The sequence below is a fragment of the Parasteatoda tepidariorum genome, chromosome 12 (assembly GCF_982258835.1).
Source record: "Parasteatoda tepidariorum strain Cologne lab strain chromosome 12, Ptep-v5.0, whole genome shotgun sequence".
Classification (NCBI taxonomy): Eukaryota; Metazoa; Arthropoda; class Arachnida; order Araneae; family Theridiidae; genus Parasteatoda; species Parasteatoda tepidariorum.
Genome location: NC_141766.1, coordinates 33,140,698 through 33,164,381, shown reverse-complemented (window position 1 = coordinate 33,164,381; position 23,684 = coordinate 33,140,698). Strand labels below are relative to the sequence as shown.

At 26.8% G+C, this 23,684-nt stretch overlaps 1 protein-coding gene across 1 annotated transcript in view; it reads right to left on the bottom strand.

Moving 5' to 3' along the window:
• LOC107440927 (fibroblast growth factor receptor-like 1) overlaps window positions 1–23,684 on the bottom strand; it is a 42,277-nt gene that overhangs the window by 5,711 nt on the left and 12,882 nt on the right. The window contains exons 3-6 of the mRNA XM_016054017.4: window positions 7,611–7,895; window positions 5,680–5,745; window positions 5,305–5,595; window positions 1,522–1,637 (exon numbers count right to left, since the gene is read on the bottom strand). Coding sequence (XP_015909503.1) covers window positions 1,522–1,637; window positions 5,305–5,595; window positions 5,680–5,745; window positions 7,611–7,895 — 758 coding nt within the window. The remainder of the gene's footprint in view (window positions 1–1,521; window positions 1,638–5,304; window positions 5,596–5,679; window positions 5,746–7,610; window positions 7,896–23,684) is intronic.

The following is a 23,684-nucleotide window of genomic DNA, read 5'->3' as shown; positions in this document are numbered from 1 at the left end:
GAAAATTAATTTTAATATTTGGTACGCAATAAAAAAAGTGTACTCTATTGTAATTTATTTCAGTACATTTATTTCAATCTTACAAATATGACCAAAAATATTTTGAAATGTTCGTTAATTAAAATATGCCTTGAGTAAAATAATAAAGACAAAAGAAGCAATATCAAATTTTTATTCCCTATTCGTGTTTAAATTTGGTTTTCCATTTTATAGAAATAGCTCTTCTTGGAAAAATTTAATTTTACGCTACATTTAATAGATTTTTTCTTTTTAATCTAATGCAGCAAAAGAAAACAAAAATTTTATAACATCACTGAGATGAAGAATAATAATTTTACACCATTTTAAATTAGTTTAAACACAAATTTTTTCAAAGGAAAGATAGCTATTGAAATTCTTTGGGGAGAGGATTTATTTTCAAACTATATTTAGTTCGAATTTTTTCAAATTTTGTTCTCTCATTTATAGGAAACTAAAACATAGTTTATAAGCGTAAACAATTTTTTTCAAAATAAAAAATATATTTATATATTGGAAAAATGACATGAAAATTAAGTTTGGTAATTTAATTAAATAAATAATTTAATATTTGGTAATTAAAATAATAAAATTGAATAAAAAAAATGGACACCAAACAGCAATAAGCTGCATGAGTGTCTAGTTCCCTTTGAATATAAATTGATGTTTAATGTAAAACAAAAATCAAAACAAGCCGGGGAAGTGAATTCTTTTCTTTAAATACTAGTTTATGTATAGCATAAAAATTTAAAAGAAAAGCAGCACCGAGCTGCGTAAGTGACTAGTGTTTTTTGAATACAAGTTTATGTTTAATGTAAAAAATAAAATAAAAGACAAACAGCTCTAAACTGTATAAGTAACTAGATAAAAAAGTGACTTTTGACAAATTCTGATGTAACAGTTATTCTGGCGTGACTTTATAAGTGACTTGACAAAGAAAGGTGAAAATGTCTGATAAAATAACCGAAAAAGAACCAAGAAAAAAGTGACAAAGAACAAAATTTTTTGATTACCGTTAAAATCTTATTTTAAATTGTTTTCGATTTGATTCAATTTTACTTGACAAAATCATTTGGAATTTTCTATTCTGATACTTATAAAAATTGCTAAATTTAATTTTGTTTTCGATTTGATTCAATTTTACTTGACAAAATCTTTTGGATTTTTCTATTCTGATATTTATAATAATTGCTAAATTTAATTTTTTTAAATATCTTTTTTTTCACTTTTGCTGCTAGTTTAGTTAGTTGTTTAGTCTATTCAGTTAAAAAAAATGTAAATTTTTTGCTCTTTTGCGGGTTGAGCACATTGCAAAATTACCCACATAGAAATATAAAATCGAATAATAACACTGAGCACATTGTAAAATAAAAGCAATTTTTTTTTTAAAATTTGTTACATTGTTGTTTTTTTTAATCCTATAATAAACGGAAAACATCAATTTTTTTCCTTATGCTTTTCCTATTTGGGGAAACTAGGTTTTTAAAGAATTCGCATTCTTACCTGAACATGAGGTAAAACTTCACTTTTTACTCTACACTGGAAGACAGCCGAACCTCCCTCTTCAACTGTTCTATTAATTGGATGAATTCCACGAAGTTCTGGTTTTTTTCGTGCACCTAAAATAAAATCCCCAACATCAAAGATTATACTTTACAATTTTATCTAATTGTGAGAAGCATATAATGAAATGAAAATAAATCTTTCTTAGATCTTAGAAGAAGATTAGATACATAAGATCTTAGAATTAAAATCCCATAAATATCGTATAATTTCTTTTTTAAGGTGTACTCATTTTTGAATAAGGGCCGAAAATGTTTGATCTGTATTTCGACAAAAAAAAAGTTGAATGAAATAAATTTTTTAAAAATGAATTTTTTTAAAATTTTTTTAAATTTTTATATGTAAGAGATTATTGTGTTTATTGCAAATTTCCTCTCATTTATTTTATCCATTTCTCAAGTAAGCACTCATACTCTCTTTAAGTTAATTTCCGTCCCGCAGTGGACTGATCGTTAAGACACGGCTCCCAGCAGATCACCGAAGTCAAGCATCACTGGCTGCTGTCAGTGTGCGGGTGGGTGACCACTTGGATCAGTCTGCGTAGGGACCGAGGGTGTGCGGTATTGGCTCTCGTTAAACTGTTCTACCGTAAAGTGCTCGACTTCGCGTGCAGGTCATCGGGCTACCGAAGCGGAGGTGCCATCCCCTCTGCATAGGATCGAAATTGTGATGGCATGTCCTCGGATCATTCTCAGGGATGTTTCCCAGACCGTCGCCAATAGCCCATTGCGCAGCTCTAGTGCGACGTAAATGAACTACAACAACAACAACAAGTTAATTTCCATTTTAAATCTTTATATTTGACCCTCTATGCAAGCTATAAGCTAATCTTTTTATCTTTATATCTTCCGGTTTTTAAATCCTTCTAGAATTTTTGTGAAGTAAACTAACGGAAATGTGCGTTTGATAAGTTTCCAGTACATTTTTTTTTCCTTGAAAGTTCTTAAGTTTCTCTATAAATAGAGATTGTTGATTTAATTAGATTATGATACAAGATTTGATCGTGATGTGTTGATAGATAAGAATGCTACATTTTGGATGAAAAATAAGATATTTGATGCAGTTTTTGAAAGTGACTCTTAATTTGCTTGATTATTTTTTCAAACTGCATCCCATATCTAGTTGATTTCTTTTGTACTCAGAATATAAAAAAAATTCCTTTGAATAATTTTTAGTAGATATCTAGCAGGAGTAGATATTTACATTTTTGGGATTCGTTGACACCAGCAGTGCAACAATTATTTTCAGAAAATCTTTAGTGCTCAAAAATTCCTCATCCGATAAACTAAAAACTTTCCTGGTAATTTTATACAACTTTTAAAGATACAACGCACAGAAAATTTTTCAAAATAACGTGAAATATTTTTATTATTTACTTCACACTTAAGGTGGTTCGTGACAAAAGTCCCCAGAATTTTGAAATTTTTTTACTCAGATTTAAAGCAGGATATTTGTTTTGTAGCTCGCACTTTTGTTAATCGTAATTTTAAGATCTGTTTCCTTACTTGCTTTTATTTTATCATTAAAAGTGTCCCCGGCATAAAACTCTTTGGAACTTCTAGATTTTTTGCTGCTCGTAATTAAAAAAAAAATGATTCTAATTTTTTTTCAAGTGGTTAAAAAGTATGTTCATATCTCAATTGGAAAACAAGATATGACCTTTTTTTTTCGTCTTGAAATTTAAGTTTTGTAAAAATAATTATTTTTTTCTTAATAACATTTTGGATGTTTTTTTGACTTTAAAAGAATATATCGCACATTCAAAGCGAAAAAAAGTTGCTATCTTCTGTGAACTTGGAATATATTGTACAATTAAGATTTTTTAACTTATTTTTAAAAAAATTAAAAGTTTTCTTTCCAATTTTGCAAAAAAATACAATAAAATATATTCCATTTTAAATTAAAATTTTTAAAACTGTTTTATATGCAAAAATAAGGATGAATAGGAATTAAATTATCAATGTCTTAATTAAAATATCGAGAATACATTAAACTAAGTTAAGGTGTTATATCCGGTATAAAAAAATAAAAATGTTATTTTTCTTTACAAAATTAAAACATTATTAATTCCTCAGAGATTTTATATTTTAAAATGCATCACAACAGAATTGAGAATAAATTTTGTATACTGATTAAAAAGCACAGCAACGAAAAAGGAAAATTACCATCACAGATAATTTACCATTAAAATATTACAAATTTTAAATGTATTTCAAAACTTGCTTAAAACACACTTTAAAGAATATTTTTCATTATGTTATCTCCCTAAACTTGCGAAAATCACATCAGGATGTAATTATTTCTGTCTACGTAATAAATAAAAAAACATAAAAATCATATATTTCGCTTCTTCATCCTTTGCATTTTCTCGTTTATTGTGTGTTGATTCATTTTTCTCCTTTTTAATATGCAATTCAGGATATCGTAATCAAAGACTCTATTAAAAACTTCAGAAAGTTTTAGTAATTCTTAGTGAAAACTTAATCGTTTACTTTCAAGTAATGGTATACAGATCCTAACTTATTTTAAATTGCTTAATATAATAAGCGTTGTTAACATAGTTTATTTTGATCTCCTTATTATTTTGCAAATCATAAGTTCGTAAGCAAGGATTCCATTAAACATTTTTTTCAAAAAGTTTCAGTAAATTTTATTCTGCATTTAATGGTTTTCTTACTAGTAATGGTATATAGATTCTAACTTATTTCAAATTGCCTAATATAATAAGCTTTGTTTACATAGTTTATTTTGCTCTCCTTATTACTTCGCGAATCATAAGATCGTAAGCAAGGATTCTATTAGCCATTTTTTTTTTCAAAAAGTTTCAGTAATTTTTAGTCTAAATTTAATGGCTATCTTACTAGTAATGGCATATAGATTCTAACTTATTTTAAATTGCTTAATATAATAAGCTTTGTTAGCATAGTTTATTTTGATCTTCTTATTACTTTGTGAATCATAAGATCGTAAGCAAGGATTCTATTAGCTATTTTTTTCAAAAAGTTCAGTAATTCTTAGTCAAAATTTAATGGTTTTCTTACTAGTAATGGTATATAGATTCTAATTTATTTTAAATTGCTTAATGTTAGAAGCTTTGCTAACATAGTTTAGTTCTCCTTTTTGCTTTGCGATTCAGAAGATCGTAAGCAAGGATTCTATTAGGCATTTTTTTCAGAAAGTTTCGTAATTCTTATTGAAAATTTAATGCGTTTACTTAGTAATGGTGTATGGATTATAATTTATTTTAAATTATTAATGAAGAAGCTTTGTTAACACAAACTTTGCGTTTCTAATCGGCACTTTTTTTAGAACATTTTAGTAATTCTTAGTGAAAATTTAATGGCTTACTTAATGGTGTATAGATTCAAATTTATTTTAAATTGCTTAATGTTACTATTTTTTTCATATTTAATAAAATATTTTAAAATTATATACGTCGATTTTTCATTTCCCCTCACTTTTCGCGCTTTAATTATGAATAAGATGTAATTCATGTCGCTCAAATTTTATCATTCTTGCTTCATGATTCAGATGACAAAAGAGAGAAACTCCAATGGTTAATTGTTTTTTTTAAAATTTAAAATAATTCTTCTTAGAAATTAAGTTATTTTTAGTAATAATTAAGCGATTCTAAATGGTTAAGCAGTTCTTAGATATTCTTAGACTTTTATTGATAGTTAAGCAATTCTTAGCAATAATTGAGTAATTTTTGTGATAACTTACCTGGTGTAACATCTACTATGACCGTGTAGTTTTGATGCCCATATAGATTGTATGCCACGCATGTATAAGTGCCTTTATCATCTTCCTGAAGATTACGGATGAATAAACTCCATCTGCCTCGTTTCAGTCCGGATGCTAATGAGGTATTTAAAGTCTGCCCATTTTTTAGCCACGTGACTTGTGGTTCAGGATTCCCATCAGCTTTACATATCAATCTTAAAGAACTGCCTGCTAATCTACTTATCCTACCATTGCTATTGGTCCTTGTGACATTTACAAAATAAGGTGGTTCTAAACGAAGAGTAATTTGTATACATATAAGTTAAATAAAATGGTGTTTATGCAATTGAAATCATAATGGATTTCTACTCTTACCTTTGTCCCTGGCTCTTAAACCTGGTGGACTATTTATTTCTTCAGTATCTATATTCTCTCCAGTAGCTGAAGCAAATAATACAATTATATTAATTACTATAAGTTTAGGTATGCATTACTAGAGTAATTTTTTATTTATTATATCTTCAGAAATAAACAGTTGTGATTTAAATGTTAGAAAAGTAAGCAGTGTTTTTGTGAACAAAAATGACGATATTTTCTACATTTATCGCATCTTATAAATACTGACCAGAGTCTTTGAAAAATTAAAAAAAAAGAGAAAAAAGAAAACTTGTGAAATTTTTAAGTGAATATTTGAAAAATCATTGTTTAACTGTTCCAATTTATCATTAGGTGAACCCTCACAGTTATTTTGCAACAGAAATAATTTCTTTAAATAATCAAAAAGTTTAAAAAAAAGTTGTTTTTTTTTTAAATTTTTTAAAAAAAAAATTATACTACGATTTTCTTTAGCTTTTTCTAGACACTGGTCAGCTTACCTATAATTATAATTAATAATTGCGATATCATAGTATGACGTGGTATTTATGAGAATACACTTAAAATTACAGCTATTAAGATATCAACAGAATATTGATACTTCATGATGCATAAATATATTGCCCTGTTTATGCGTAAAAAGTATTATTTCGAAGATCGTTTACGTAAAACTATTTTAATAAAATTTAATAAAAAAAATCTTACGATATAATAAGTATGCAAGGTGTTCTATAACAAATGCTTTTAATATGTATTTTTTGAATCCTTGTCAAACATGAGTTAATAAAGATATGAGCATCAGGGAAACTTAATATTAACTCGAGAATTATGAAAAATCTAAATAGAATTGAAAACAGTAAAATCTGTCTCATAGAATTATTAAACTTGAAAGTGTTTCTGCTAGGCTCAACCTTCTCTGTCTCCTTCGGCAATCAAACAGATTTTGGTGATTTTAATTTTCTTTTCTAATTATTGATCTAGCAGATTTTGACAATGTTTTTTTTTATTTTATATATTTTTTGTTTTATTTGCGGCTACAATCTTAAAATATTTTTCTTCTTCTATTTTATGACAGAATCAGTTTAAGTTGTAAATAAATAATTCAATAATTCTTGAATTAAAAAAAAATTAATTATAACAACAAGAGTTTTATTGAAATACATTTTTTTTTAAAATAGAGAAATGAACTAAGTTATATGAATGTTTTTCTATAAAGGTTTTTAAAATGTAACTAAGATAATTATGTCTATTTCTAAGCTTAAATTGTCAAAGATAAACTCGTGTACAATAAACTCAATTCCACCGTTATAGATCGGTGTATAAAAAGGATTTTGGGAATTATCAAGATTAAAAAAAATCATTTGCTATATAATAAGGATTTCGAAAAAAAATTGCATATTTGTGTTTTTAATTTAAAAGAAGATTTTGTTTGCCAAAACAAGAATCATATTAACACGTTCTTAATTATAATACTAGTTATTCAAAAAAAATTTCAATTAAATTTAAAAAGAAATAAAATATGTCAATTATATCTTGAAAAAAATTAAGAAATTTCGCTTGCATATTTTAAAAAATTTAAAAAAAAATATCGATTATATTTTTGCTAGTTTTTGCTCGTTTGCATTTGCTAAGCAATAATATTAAAAAAACATCCTTTTCTACTTATATTATAATAATGCTGGACCTCTCATACATAAAATTAAAACAAAAAATTATCGTTTGCTACTACAAACTAATAGCATTAAGATACTCAAACTAAGATTTTAGAAAAATACCGTTTGCTACTAAAATTCTCATAAAATTCTCTGCAAGCATGTAGAATAAACCAGGAAAATAAAAACTTATGTTTATTGGGTCATAAAGATTGATTTGGTTTAACTGCAGGAATAGGTTTTAAACCTATAAAAAGTCAATATAATTTAGGAACTAACCAAGCACAACCAAAGTCACGTTTGTATCCACTTTCCCAAAGCCGTTTACAGCTCTACAAATGTAAAGTCCTGAATCCTGAGGGACAACGGATTTGATCTTGAGGACGCCATTACTTTGGACTCGGAATCGGTCCTCATGAAAAATGCTTAATGACTCTGTTCCATAGAACCATTCGAAGAAAAGGGTGTCTGGATCAGCTTGGACTGGACAAGGTAGTTGGACTTTAGATCCCTCTGGTACTAGTCGCTCCATTACATAAGCTTCTGGGACTAGGCGAGGCGGACCTGGATAAAAGCAATACGTTGTTTAATGTGTTTTTTAAGATAGGTTAAATTTCCTTTAGAATAAAGTTACATCTTACATAAGCAAACTTATAAAAGCAGAGAAAAGCTAAAGGCTGAAATCAACAAATGGAATTCTGTTACTAGTGTTCAAACAAGTTTTGTAGCAAAATTACCCAGAATTTTAAAATACAGATTAATATCTCTACATATTCTAGATTAATTTGGTTTAGTACATATTCTGATTAAAAGTTGAAATATTCAATATTCAAGAATTGATACTTTTACATAAACAACGATTAGTTAGTGCATGACTTAGTAGATCGGTATATCAAAATTCGGCATCAACAAAATTTAAGAAAACTTTGTGATAATTATTACTGAAATTTCCCTTAGAATAAAGTTACATCTTACATAAGCAAACTTGTAAAAGCAGAGAAAAGCTAAAATCAACAAATAGAATTCTGTTACTAGTGTACAAACAAGTTTTGTAGCAAAATTACCCAGAATTTTAAAATACAGATTAATATCTCTACATATTCTAGATTAATTTGGTTTAGTACATATTCTGATTAAAAGTTGAAATATTCAATATTCAAGAATTGATACTTTTACATAAACAACGATTAGTTAGTGCATGACTTAGTAGATCGGTATATCAAAATTCGGCATCAACAAAATTTAAGAAAACTTTCTGGTAAATATTACTGATAATTGTAGAAACTTTTTATGGTACTCTTTGATATTTACAGTAAATTAAGTGGAAAACGCAGTCTTGATCAATGATAGAAGGCCATGGTAGCTTGTTTTTCTTCAAATGTAACGTTGCGACAAAAAAGGTGTAATCTTAACATCTCTACTCATTCTAGATTATTATGGTTCTGATCAAAAGTTAAAATATTCAATATTCAGGAATTGATATTTTTACATAGAAACGTTTAGTTAGTGTACGATTTAATAGATCGGTATATCAAAATTCGGCATCAACAAAATTTAAGAAAACTTTGGGGTAAATATTACTGATAATTGCTTGCTTCTCTTCAAATGTAACATTACGACAAAAAGGGTGAAAACTTAACTAATCTGGTTTAATCCACGTTCTAATCAAAAGTTACACTATTCAATATTTAGAAATTGATACTTCTACATAAACACCGACTAGTAAGAATACGATTTACTATATCGGTGTATTAAAATTCGGCATCAACAATCTCTAAGTCTATAAATCTATAAAGTATTCATTTTTGGAAATTTTTCCAATAAAGTTTGAAACAGACTGTATGAAATATATTATTTTCGAAATTTTGCCAATTCCTCTGAACTGCAAAAAATTTTAGGAAATTTCGTTTTAAATATTACTGACGAATGCAAAATAATTTTTACAATACTGTTTGATGTTTGCAGTAAACTAAATGGGAAAAAGCGGTATAGATCAATTATAATAGGCCATGGTAGCTTGTTTGTTTTCAAATTTACGTCATGAATAATTATTTAAGAGTTTTTTATTTGATTCTAAAACCACTCACACACTATCGCTGGATGGTATTGGGGGTTAGCTTGTCTTTTTCGTAATGACTTGCACCAGATTCTATTTTTGGTGGTGACTGATTACTAATTCATTCATACTTTTCCTATTTTTGTCATGGAATTTACCGTAAAAATTACTGGCGATTTTATTTCGCTCCATATCTCTATTTTTCCATTAAGTCGATAAATGTTGATATTCAATAGAGTTGTAAGGGAAAAATAGGGATGAATATTTAAAATTTTTAATAAATGATAAGGCATTTACTTGTTTTACTGAGGCAACTGAACCAGGTTAATGTAAGACGTGAACATTTACTTCGCAATTGCTCGCAAATAATTTATGTTCTTCTCTTATTTCTACAGCATCTACATAATTTAGGCTTTTTACTGTAGGAAATAAGATGTAAGCTTATCTATTTTTGCGTATATTATGATGAATGAACTTAATTTGTCTATTTTAAATTATACTTTAAATCATCTAGCATTAATGTTTTAAAGAATAATGCAGAATTCTATAAATAAGACGGAATATCATCTTTTTTAGTTATTCATTATTTGATATACTGTTGATTGTGCAAAATGTTTTTGAATATTTTTAATAGTTACTATTTCTTTTAATTTTTAAAATATATAAAATAATTCCACTTAGTTAGCTAAGAAATAATTATCTTTCCTGATTTCCCCGTTTTGATATTTCAAAAATGATTCGCGTAAGCCTGAGTTGGATAAAATATCATGTAATCGTAATTGCAATCGAAATTAAAATTCTAATCATGACTAAATAGAATCATAATTACTTATAATCATTGAACATTATTAATTGGGGTAGAAGTTCAATATTAATTGTAATTATGATAATAATGGTAATTGCCGATTGTGATTGTCTATAATAACAATTGAAATTGTAATTAATTTTAATGATTACAAGTAATTGATTACTTCTTATTAAATACATTTTGTTTAAATTTGGTGCAGAGTACGCTTGAACAGATTTTCGAAGACTTATCATTGTTTTGAAAGTTTTATTGTAGCATTGTTTCATTTATGTTATTTAAAATAATATAAATGATTTTATAATGACTAAACATAAATGACTAAAAATAAAACATAAATAAATGTCTATAAATGACTCAATGTTTATAAAATAAATATTTATCTTATGAAGAATTGTAGAATATTCTAGAAACATATACTGACTCACAGTAAAAAAAATCGCAATGTTTTTTTAGACAAAAAAACAAAAACCTCTGGAGCACGAGTTAACCTGGTTATATTTTTCCAAGGCATGCCATTGTTTTAAAAGACTCGTTTTACCATTGTTTTATTTACATAATTTGCTTGAATATTTATAGTATAAGTATGTATTTCTTTATCCCATGAAGAATTGTGTAGAATAATCCAGGCACATGGTAAAAACAAATTCGCAATGTTTTTTAAATAAAAACATTTCTGAAAAACCACTTTTTTCGACCTTTAATTAGTACAGCATTTTAAATTATAAAAAATGCCTTTACTCTTAACTGTCACGATATCGTAGTGTTGATTCAATTTCAATTTCATGACAGAATAACAATCCAAATAATACTTTAGCAAAGTAAAAGAAATGTTGTCAAATTAAAACTTTTCATAGCTCCATTTTATGAGGCGCCATGAACAAAATATTTATAATATCGCATGAAGAATTTTTTCAGAAATATGTACTCGCGCCAAATAAAAACCCATAAGAGTTCGCCTTGTACTTTAAACAAACACAAGATTTTTGAAAAATGCTTTTTTTCGACTTCAAATTAAGTAATGAAAAATACGTTTATACCTAACTGTCACGATATCTTAGTGTTGATTCAATTGTAGTTTCGCAGTAGCAAAAAGAATACTTAAAGCAATGAAACATTTTGGAGAAATTTCGTAAAGCAATTTTTCATAAAGTAAAAATGTAAAACATTATTCTAGATTCAAGCCAACATTTACTCATGTGATTTATTTCCAAAAATATTCATGATAAACTAAAATGCAACGTTGTTGCGAAAGAGAAGAAAAATTGCACAGCACTTAACTTTTCAAAACTCGTGATAGTGCGTGCACTTTAAATACCTAAAAAATAACCCACAATATTTTATAACCATTCTTACTTAATTGGTATAGGATTTAAATATTGATCAATAGTGACGAAGCCATAAATTAAAGGAAATGATTATTTTTTTCCTGCCTTACTTATCAAATAAATACCCTGTGAGAAGGAAGAGAATAAATTACCATCATCATGTATCTGCCTCGTTCTCTTGATCACGATCTCATATTAAACAATTTTGTAACGAATCCCATCTCGTTTCTAGACGAGAATTGACGTGATTTATGCGAAATGACTTGGTGGAAAGCTTTATATCCTTAGGGTTTCTTATCATTTTTGAATTTCCCATTCCTCACATAACTCATAAGTTTGAATTTTTCTATTTTGGAATAAAAAAAAAATTTTTTTTTTTACCCAATCGTGCATAAATCAGTTTTTTTTCTTTCCTATCACAAAAATAAAAGTTTCAAACACATCATCAACATCAGTTGTTAATTAAATCGTCGCTTAAGATAAATTTTTGAGAACGTCATGATGGAACAGAGAGATTGAAACAAATGCTTATTTTAATTTAATATTTGGAGAGGATGATAAACATGTTTTTTTTTTTAATTTTAAAAATTACTTGATGTAATGTTCTAAGAATTTAACGCTTATCTTAATAAGGAAATTAGCGATTAAAGTTTGCTATAAATAATTATAGTATATGATATTACAAATGATGTTTATTTCAGTTATCTAAAAGCTGCTGTTTAAATGATAAAATTTCGAAGTGAATAATGTACACTATGAAAAAAAATTGTTTTCGTTCCATGCAACATGCAATAACAAGAATTTTTGTTTCATTGTAAATAATTCTTTGAATAATATATGTATATATATCTATCGTTCTTTCGCAAAGAGCCATAAATTTTCAATATTCCAATTATAAGATTATTTTCAGAGTTTATGTGTAATTTTTTTTTTTTTTGGAAGCAAAACTCATTAAAAAAATCCCATAAGTTTCTTGGAGTCCATAGAGCGTCATGCTTTTAACAAATCAAGATTTTTAAATTTTCCCTTTAATGAACCCAAATATTTTTTAGCTAGATATATTTATTTGAAGATATTAACCGCGTAGTGGTGAAGAGTAATTTACTAAAAAATATTATATTAAATATATATATATATATATATATATATATATATATATATATATACAGTACCGCTTAAAAGTATCAGTACACCTAGAAACTTATAAAAAAATAGCAAAATTCAAAGTGTCATAACTTCTTTAAAAATGATCAAAAATGCTTCTGCTTCAGCTCATTTTGAAGCTTAAAATCTCTACTTTTATGTACTTTAATTGTTTTTAATTAATATATTTTGCAACTATGCACAATTACACTCTAAACAATCATAGAAAATTGCATTAATTTCTTGTGAAGTTTGACGCGATGTACGGGAACAAAGGGGTTAGATATTGTTAATTTTTATTATACCATTGAAAAAGTTGGACTTTTAGCTTTCATTTGAAAAAAAAATTCCAAAAAAACATGTTTTTTGACGAAGTTATTGTCAAATAAAAAAAATGTTTTTTTTTTCAGAATTTAATGATTTTTCAGCAATTATAATGAATTTTAGTGTAATTATAATATGATATGAAAATTTTTTAATTAAAATAAATTAAAATTTAATATTTCTCGATAATATTATTTCATAATTTATTATAACAATTTTAACTTTTTTTTTTGGAAAATATAATAATGAAATAAGAATCAACGTTTACAATTTAATATTTTGAAATTTATTTTTTCGTATTTTTCTCAGAAAAAATTTGAAAGCAAAAATGTACATACATTTTTGTTTTCAAATTTTATAAAATTATAAATTTATTATAATTGCTATTATAATAATAAAATTATTTTATAAAATTATTATAATTGCTGAAAAATCATTAAATTCTGAAAAAAAAAACTTTTTTTTTATTTGACAATAACTTCGTCAAAAAACATATTTTTTGGAATTTTTTTTTTCAAATGAAAGCTAAAAGTCCAAATTTTTCAATGGTATAATAAAAATTAACAATATCTAACCCCTTTGAGCTCGTACATCGCGTCAAACTTCACAAAAAATTAATGCAATTTTCTATGATTGTTTAGAGTGTAATTGTACATAAATGCAAAATATATTAATTAAAATCAATCAAAGTACATAAAAGTAGAGATTTTAAGCTTCAAAATGAGCTAAAGCAGAAGCATTTTTGATGATTTTTAAAGAAGTTATGACACTTTGAATTTTGCCATTTTTTTATAAGTTTCTAGGTGTACTGATACTTTTGAGCGGTACTGTATATATATATATATAAAGTATTATATTTAATTTAAATGATGACAAAACATATAAAGTGACTTTACACTCATGAAGAAATCTAAATTATCCTATCTACATAAAATGATTACATCTTTTTTTCGTTTTTCTCTAAACATTTCAGAAATTTATTTATTTATTTTGTGAAATAAAAAGAATCCTATTATTCTTGTTTTATTAATATCATCATATTCTATTTTAAAGGTAAACAAGCCTTTTTTAGATAAAAAATTCCACTATGCATATTTCTTTCTCCTAGTAAGCTTCTATTAATCATATTTTTAAAAGTATGAATCGTGCATATATTTCATTTCAGGTAAAATTGAAAAAGTGCTGATTTTTTTTTAATAATTATAACAAAAATATATAGTTATAGGGAAAAGAAAATTAAATATTTAAGATTTTATGCAAAATTTCATTTTTCAATTAGCAAGAATTCTCAAAATAATCAATAATTTTTTTTTCATTATTTAAGAAATATTCTTTAACGTGAGTTAAAATTTGAGATGATACTTTTAAGTTATCGAATATTTTAGTCAAGGAAAAGTGCATAGGAAGGACATTGTTGATCTTGATTAACATATGTCTGTAGAATTTAGGGGGAATGCCAGCTAATAATTTTAATGTGGCGGTATTGCAAACTCGAACATAACCTTTGCATGTATTACAACTCTCTAATGTTGGTATGTTCAATATTATCAATGATCAAAGCTTTCTGTCAAAGGGAAAATCAACTATGGTGGCGTGTATATCAGGCATTAGCATGTGATGTATTTTGTGTGAATAATACCTTAATCAAGATAATCTCTAATTTTTTTCACTATTCTTCGATAACGATAGCTATTTTTTTTTTCATTACACATTTGAGAATGAAGAAATTAAATGAACTAAATGAAGCAGACGAATTGAAAAAGTGATAAAATGACAACAGCAAACATTGAAAAAGAATTATTGAAATTTGATTGATTAATTATTGAAATTAATAATTTTTACGTAGTTTTATTGAAATTAATTCAAAAATACTACCTCATAAAAGTCTGTTAAACGTTTTGTCTTTATATACGTACCCTGAACAAAATAATATGCACATTTATTGTTGCATTCTTTAATAAATAAAAAAGTGCTAAAAATGACTACGGTAAACACAGAAAAGGAATTACTAAAATAATAGTTTTATTGAATATTTATTGAAATTATTTGTTTTTAAGTAGTTTATTGTAATTATTTTAAAAATACACTGTCAGAAAAGTCGGTTAAACGCTGTGCCATAAAATAAGCATATTGAAACACGATAGGATACGAAATTATGACTGTAATAAGTGAATAGTTCTAAATAAGTGAAAAGTTCTAAAAATAACCACAGCAAACATAGGAAAGGAATTATTAAAAGCAATATTTTTATTGAATAATTATTGAAATTATAATTTTTTTAATTGTTTTATTGAAATTAATATCCTAATATCCTAATCTTGCTAAAAATATTAATGATGATATATATATATTAACGTTAAAAATGATGCAATTTCCATTTTGCTAAAAATATTAAATTGATAAAAAAGTAAATATTTTTTTCTTAAATACTTATTAGCTATTTTATTATTTTCAAACAATTACAATTATATCCTATCTTCATTATCCATATTATATACAATAGTATTATCTTAATAAATAGCAAACCTGATAGAAGGTTTTGTTAGAAGTGTGTTATTAAAACACATTGAGAGGTTGAGGAGATGTGACAGATAATATTTTCCTCTACTGATAGAGACTTGTTGTCAAAAGAAGACGTCAAATGTTACACGCTTTGACAGAACGGGTGAAGGTGCCGTTAATTTGATGTATCTGCTTATTTCGATTGCTACCTTCATACAATAGAAACAATGCGAATGAATTTCGTCGAGGATCTCTGCTATTTGTTTTTCTCTTAGGAGAATTGTCAGTTAAAATTTATATTTATTTTATTATAAAGTTATCATAAGTAACTGAAAGAAACGATAAAAAAATATAAAGCATGTTATTAATTTGTTATTTATCGTTCTTGTGAATTTATTTTCAAATAGTAAATTATCAGTATAACTTTTTATAGGTGGTTCTAATTAATGATATACATTGGAAATAATGCATAGCATACTACCATGCCCACCAACTACCATGGAATTTCCAAGAATTAATAATTCCAGAATTCCGTAAATTAATTTCGGAATTTCCGTGAATTAAATTTTAATTTTTTCCAGCAATCAAAGAATTAATTACGTTAATTTATTTTTTATTTGCTACTTCCATACAATGGAAACAATGTGAAAGAATTTCGTCGAGGATCTTTGCTATTTGTTCTGTTCTTAGAAGAATTGTCAATTGAAAATTTTGTTTATTTCATTATAAAGTTATAGCAAGTAATTAAACAAACTATTAAATAAATATAAAGCATGTTATTAATTTGTTATTTGTAGATTTTATGAATTTTATTTTTAAATATTAGATTATCTAAAAGATTTTTATTGGTAGTTCAAATTAATAATATACGTTAGAAATAATGCATTGCATACTACCATATTTAATTTTTGTAAAATTTACGTAGTGATACTTTTATGTTTTAAAATTTGAAAGAATTCTGCCAACCACTGACTTAAACAAATATATAAAATGTCAGACAGAAAAATATAATGGCTTTAATTTCTAAAAAAGATTATTTTTAACGTAACCATTAGCTTAAATTGCTGATTTAAAAATAATTTTGGTAGTAAGATTGCACGAAAATTGATTTAAAACGAATGAAAAATTACCAATATTTTGGTAAAAAATTAACAATACAGAAGTGATACAATACAGTTAAAATCTCAGAAAAAACAGAAATATGGGTCTTTTTAATTCAAATGAGCTTATAAAAACAGTCCCAGTATAGACGTTAAAAATGAAGCAAAACAACCACAAAGAATTAAAAGAATCTATAATTGAAAATCAACTGCAAATAGTAGAAAAAAGTCTAAAAAAAACAAGGCCACTATGAATAATTAGTGACAAATCAGTCACGAGACTAAATCCAGTTATCTATTTCGTGCTGAATCATATATGTCTGTTAATTTAAAAATTTCTGAAACCTTATTTTTAAGCGAAAAGTTAAAAAGAATATTTCCGTAAAAAGTTGCAAAATTAAAAATATTTTGTCAAAAACTTAACAATACCGAAGAAATATATTAACATTGCAGAAGAAATAGCACTACAACAGATAATCTTTTTGTGTCAAATCCTCTTGCGAAGATAGTCTAGAGTAGACATAGGAAAAAATAAAATAAAATAACCACAAAGAATCGAAAGAATCTATAATTGAAAATAAACTGCAAAATGTAGAAAAAAAAGGAAACTCAAAACAAGTAAAAATATACTAAAAACCATCAGTGACAAAAATATAGCAATCCGGAGACTATAGCCAATAAGCTATTTCATGACAAATCACATATATCTGATGATTTAAAAATTTCCGAAAAATTCTATTTAAGCGAAAAGGTAGAAAGGAGAATGTAGCGGTCTCAGTGATTCTTTGTATTGTAAATCGTTCTTTTGTATCATTTGTTGAGAGTTGACAAGTTGACTTTTATTGCTCCCTAGACGACTAGTATCTTGATTCTTAGATTCCCTAATCGTACAAGGGGTGGGGGAGAAGAATGTGGGAAAACTTTGTCCAAAAGAACATCAATTTCTGCCAAGAAATCTGAAATCTAAAAGCGTGCTATTTTTGCGAAAGTACCTGATTCAATATCGGGAGTTTGCTAGAAAGGCAGTGTTCTGTTAAAATTTAGTTGAAGTTGATTTTTTTTCCCTTCAGAAAAGGTATAGAACCAATTTATACGGAATTTGAAGTACGTGTTCTGTGCCTTTAATAACAGACTTATATTTTTATTTAATAAATTGAAATGTTCTTTTATTTTTAGTTTTGCGTCTTTAAAATGAAAAAAAATTAAACTTTTTTGCGAGGATATTATTACATATTAAGAACAGCATAGATTGTCTCAAACTAATCGCTTTTTTTATGAATTTTGTGATCAGACTTGCACTTACATTATTTAACATGTTTCGAATTATGCTCAAAATAGTAAATAAAGAAAAATCTGAAAATTAATGCCTTATTCAGTTGATGAATTTTATAGAATTTGTTTGGTGGAGAACTACATAGCATTTTTCAATTTTTATTCAATTTGATCTAACAGCATACTCACAACTAATGCAGTTTCAGTTGCTCGTAAAAAAGAAGATTATTTTTACTAAAATGACTGTGTATGGTGAAAATTTTATGATTTAATGCAGTTTTAGTTGCCCGTAAAAGCGGAGATTATTTTTACTAAAATGACTGTGTATAGTGAAAAGTTTATAATTTAATGCTGTTTTAGTTGCCCGTAAAAAAGGAGATTATTTTTTATAAAATGACTGCTTATAGAGAAAAGTTTATAATTTAATGCAGTTTCAGTTGCCCGCAAAAAAGGAGATTATTTTTACTAAAATGACTGTGTATAGTGAAAAGTTTATAATTTAATGCAGTTTTAGTTTCCCGTAAAAAAGGAGATTATTTTTACTAAAATGACTGTGAATAGTGAAAAGTTTATAATTTAATGCAGTTTTAGCTGCCCGTAAAAAAGGAGATTATTTTTACTAAAATGACTGTGTACAGTGAATAAAGTTTATAATTTAATGCAGTTTCAGTTGCTCGTAAAAAAGGAGATTATTTTTACTAAAATGACTGTGTATAGTGAAAAGCTTATAATTTAATGCAGTTTTAGTTGCCCGTAAAAAAGGAGATTATTTTTACCAAAATGACTGTGTATAGTAAAAAGTTTATAATTTAAATAATAAAAACACTTTTATGTTTAGCAGAAATTATGTTAGTAACATATATGCTACTTAATTAAGCTAAATGGAGTAAAATTATTCAAGTTATCAAGCCCAAAAGCATAAAAAGCGTTATATATGTGTTCAAAATTTTCAAGCACCCAAGCGTTTCGTCTTTGAACTATTTTATACTGAGTTTTTCCATACCAATTGACGCAGAAATTTAATTAAAAAAAATTTTCGTACTTTTTTTTCATTTCTTTATATTAATTTAGGTCAAAATAAGTAAAAAATATTATATTTAGCATTTTAATAATCTATTATTACGGAATACAGCATGAAATACCGGTGCATTTTTTTGCGTTAAAGGTAAAATCTTTGAAACATTTCTCACATCGTATAACAAGGGTATTAAACTCGTTTATTCAGCAAAAAATAAGTGGAGGGGCGTTTTTAGGGGTTGCCAACTTCTTATTGTTTAAGTATTATTTCTTACCTTAGCTATTTTTTTTTTCTTATCCATCTTATTTCAGTGCATGAAATTTATGAAAACGTTCTTAAAGCAGATATTGGGAATTAGGATATTCATTATAATTATTTGAATTAAAAAACCAATTTTATTAAGATAATATTTATTACTTTTGTTTGAAAAAAAATGACAGTCGCATTGACGAGTCAACTAGAATTCTCAAGTCTGAAAATAGGTAATTAACAAATTGAAGAGCATTTGGTGGAAAATACTTTCGTACAAAGTATTAAATATTTTGAATTGTGAACTAACTTATTTGAAAAGAAATATCCTAACTTTCACGTTCTTACAATAATTTTTTAGTGAGTTGAACCGGGTTCGAATCCCAGCAATGGCTGGTCGATACAAATTCTGCTCCCGGCTCGCAAAGACCACTGGGCTGACGTAAAATATCCTCAGTGGTAAGCGGATCACAGGTTAGAGTCTCCTTGCCGTCAGGCTTACCGTAGAATGTTTTCGTGGTATCGTTAAAGTTCAAAAATGTGTTGATTGTTTATTTTGATCTAATTCTTTAGATATTGAAAAACAAATCAATTTCATCGGGCTAATTTTTTTAAATGTAATAATATTTTCAACCTTTTGATTCTTCGTATTATAGTTTTTAATGTGATTGATTTTCTGATTGTAGCAACTTGATTTTTGGATAGAGAAAGTTAATTAAATCACATTATGTTAATTTAAGCGAACAGAAACAATCTTGTTGTTCCAGTAAAGATCTAAGCAGTTTGCGGATTACCTAGGTAATTTCAGAAATGAAACAATTTATTTTGCTCTTTCACAGATCTCCCTAGTTAATTTGCAAATAAACTAGATAATCTGCAGAATAATTGATTTCTACACTTTAGCTGTAACATATATCTACCATTGTGAAAATTGCTATACTGTATAATGTGTTGATTAATTGACTGTAGCAACTTGATATTTTAGATTGTACATTAGCTAGATAATCTGTAGAATAATTGATTTCTACACTTTAGCGGTAACATATATCTACTAGTGTGAAAATTACTATACCGAATAATCTGTTGATTAATTGACTGTAGCAACTTGATATCTTAGACAGCGGTACATAAATATATATCATTATATTAATTTAAACGTGCAGAAACATTCTTGTTCCAGTAAAGATAGAGGTAGCTCGCTGATTCAAGAAATGAAACAATTTTTTGGCACTTATCAGATCTCCATAGTTAGTCTGTTTAATAGTTAAATAATCTGTAGAAAAACTGATTTCTACACTTTCGGGGTAACATATCAACTAAAGCAAAAATTAATATACTGTCACTCTTGTCTTAATAACATTTTTCACATCATAGCTCTATAAAAAGTTCGTGCTAATTAATTAAAGTTTTGTTACGACAAAACCGAGCATTATTTTCTCCAGTTTAACTTTATTGGATCAACGAAATATTTTTACTAAACATTATATATCACGAGCAGTTTTCAAATATAGAAAAGAAAATAAGAATAAATACCAAGATTATTATAAGAGTTGGAGAATATTTTATCTTTGAACTTATTTTTTGTCATGCGGCATGATCAATGGTGCAGAAATGATAGAATATACTTCGACAGAAAAGTGCCAGGCAATACATCTGCCAAAAAGAAATATGCGATTTGAACCTAAGAGTATTTCATATTTTGTCAGGCTTAATCGGTTCGAACAAATCAATTTCATTTTGCACCAAAATCCTAAAAAAACATGTTTATACTTTATGCGATTTCGTGAACCTCATTCTAACAGAAAGTGGGATGTATAAAAATATTTCAATGACTCAGAAAACAATTTTCGATTTAGAAGAAGCAAGATTTTATTCTTTTGCATTTCTAGGAGGTTCTTTCTCTTCCCCACGAAATTCCTTGGTTTTCAGGATTTTCAAAAGCAGAAGAATCTTCAATTTCTTTTCTTTCCTTTTTACTTTTCTTCTGTTGGCAACACAAAAAGTAAATAAACAAAGTAAATTTCGTAACAGCCTAACGTTATACATTTGTGCCTTGAACTCTGAAAACAGTTGTAACATACTGCAGTAAAAGAAAAAGCGAAATACTTTTGAAAGCAGTAATTTCTGCTCTGTCAGATTTTTGCTCAACGTCTCAAATCATAGCGTAAAAATAACAGAAGGTAATATTTCAACAGATATGTCGAGTTCAAAAGCTTGTATTAAATTGGTGCACAATCGTAGCTGGTCAAAACGTTGTAAAGCTTAAGGATTATTTCTTGAAAAGAAACGGATTGTAAAATCTAAAACCTACATAACGAATTTAAAAGGAAAGAGTAACGACGGAGATGAAGTCTTGTTAGCTTATACTTTAACTCGACGGTGTTTTTTTACTTTATTTTTTTTTTACCTAAAACCATTTTAAATCTTCTTAGCTCTGAGATAATCTTTCAATCGTTCGAAACTTTAGAATAGCTTTACATGTCAGAAAAAAATAAGGTTATATTTAGTTCTTTAAATTTTGAAGAATTTGATCCTTTTTGAGTCGATTTGTCAACATTGTTGTTTTTTTTATCGAAAATCTTAAATCCCTGTTTCAAAATTTATTTTTATTTCTTGTAAGAACTGCGTGACTTAGTATTATTATTTTAGGCTATTATCTACACGTTCTTGCAAAATTTTGCACTTTTATAAGTACATCTTCTGAATTCAAGTAAAAAGAAAGTTCAGGTTGGTAGATTTATAATGATGGTTTAATCGAAAAAAATTATAGCGTAATTGACAATTTATTATTAATAAAACGTCGATTTATAACCGATATTGGCGACTTATTCTGGCAACACATCTACAAGGGACATAAATTTTATATAAGTATATTCTAGTAGCTAAAGTCATTTTCCTAGTGAGTTGGAGATCTTGGGATCGGCTCACCTCAGAAATCAGAAAATGTAAATATGTATAGATGTAACTTAAGGCTTGCTATTGGAAGTTTCTTAAATATATTCATATTTAATTACATGCAAGTTTATAACAGCTGGAAACGTCAGAGTCTTAGCCTTCTGCATTCTGGAAGAGCTTTAATTACTTGTTCCAGTTAATTGGATTAATTTCAATCCTTTTTATGTGACGTTATATGTGAGAAATATTTTAATTACTGAAGTGTGGTATAAAACTTTCATAAATTATCGATTAAACCATGGATATCAAAGTAATTGCGTTTGTTAATAACTTTTTTAAATTTCGTTGAGAAGCGTTATATGACCACTTAGCTGCTTGATATTTAGCATATACATTAATTAGTAAAGAGGGTTAAGCTGTCTTTCTCAAAACTGATCGATTGGGACTTGATTCTCAATACAGTTTTCACACAGTCCAAAAAGAAGTTTTTATTTCATTCATTTCTCAATTAGTTAACTTGAACTCCAGTGACTTGTAACTCTTTTAAGTAGACATAGATGGCAGCATCACAGCTCAGGCCATCACCATTCGACTCACTGGATGACAAATTCTAGGACAATATCTGCTTCACTGTAAATGAATAAATTAAGCCATATTTCACGGTTAGATGCCACTTGAAGAAGTGTAACTCAAAATTGCTAAATTTTTTCTAGAATTTTTTTCTCCACCTTTCATTTCGATTAGTTTCTGAATTATTTTAAAAGGTTCAAAGTTTATTTTAGAAATTTGCCTTTCTTTTAGTGAGAATAGTCTGAGTTCTTATAGATAGTCTTTTAGTTGGAATTCGTATAAATGTCTCCCACATTTTTTTTTCCTCGCGAAATGAAATTGTTTTAAATTAGACACATTAGTTGCCTATGTCTTTATTCTTTTTACAGTGTTGGTACAATTTGCATTATGAAACCCTTAAAAATTGTACCAAATATAGAGCAAAACATCATTAAAAGATAAAGTAGCACTTTAATATTATAGCTGCCAAGTTTTTATTTTAGATTTTGTATTGATTATTTTTGAAATCTATACAAATGAGTTTTTGGCAATGATTTGGGATTCATCTTAGTGATGATTCATAGACAATAATAAAATATCAGTCCTTTACACATCGTAATCTAAATAGTACAAGTAAATGGTGGTAGTATTACTTAGACTCCGCATTACACCTAAAACTGCCTTATTCAGTGTTAAGTTTTGCGGTCCTGAAACTGTGGTAGATTGTATGTACTTAACATTAATGAGCCACACATTCAGAGAAAATGTCATCCGAAATTCCAACGGTTGCATAATATCATAGGAAATCTTGTCCTGTCCCAAAGCATGCAACATCGTAACTATCATTTACATGCAACATCGTCGAGTATATCATGACATGCAACATCGATTGTGAAAAAAAATTCGTAAATAAAGTTGTAATAATAATTAACCCTTTAACAAAGACACTATTATCTCTCTTATATATTTTTTTCAGCCTCTCTAAATACAATTAAAAATATATTTTGATATTTAATTATAAAAAGCAATTTATCTGGAACTTCATTTGTACTAAAGTATAAAATAAAAAAAAGTAGTTGGAATTTTTTCCCCTTCATATTCAAAAAGTAATC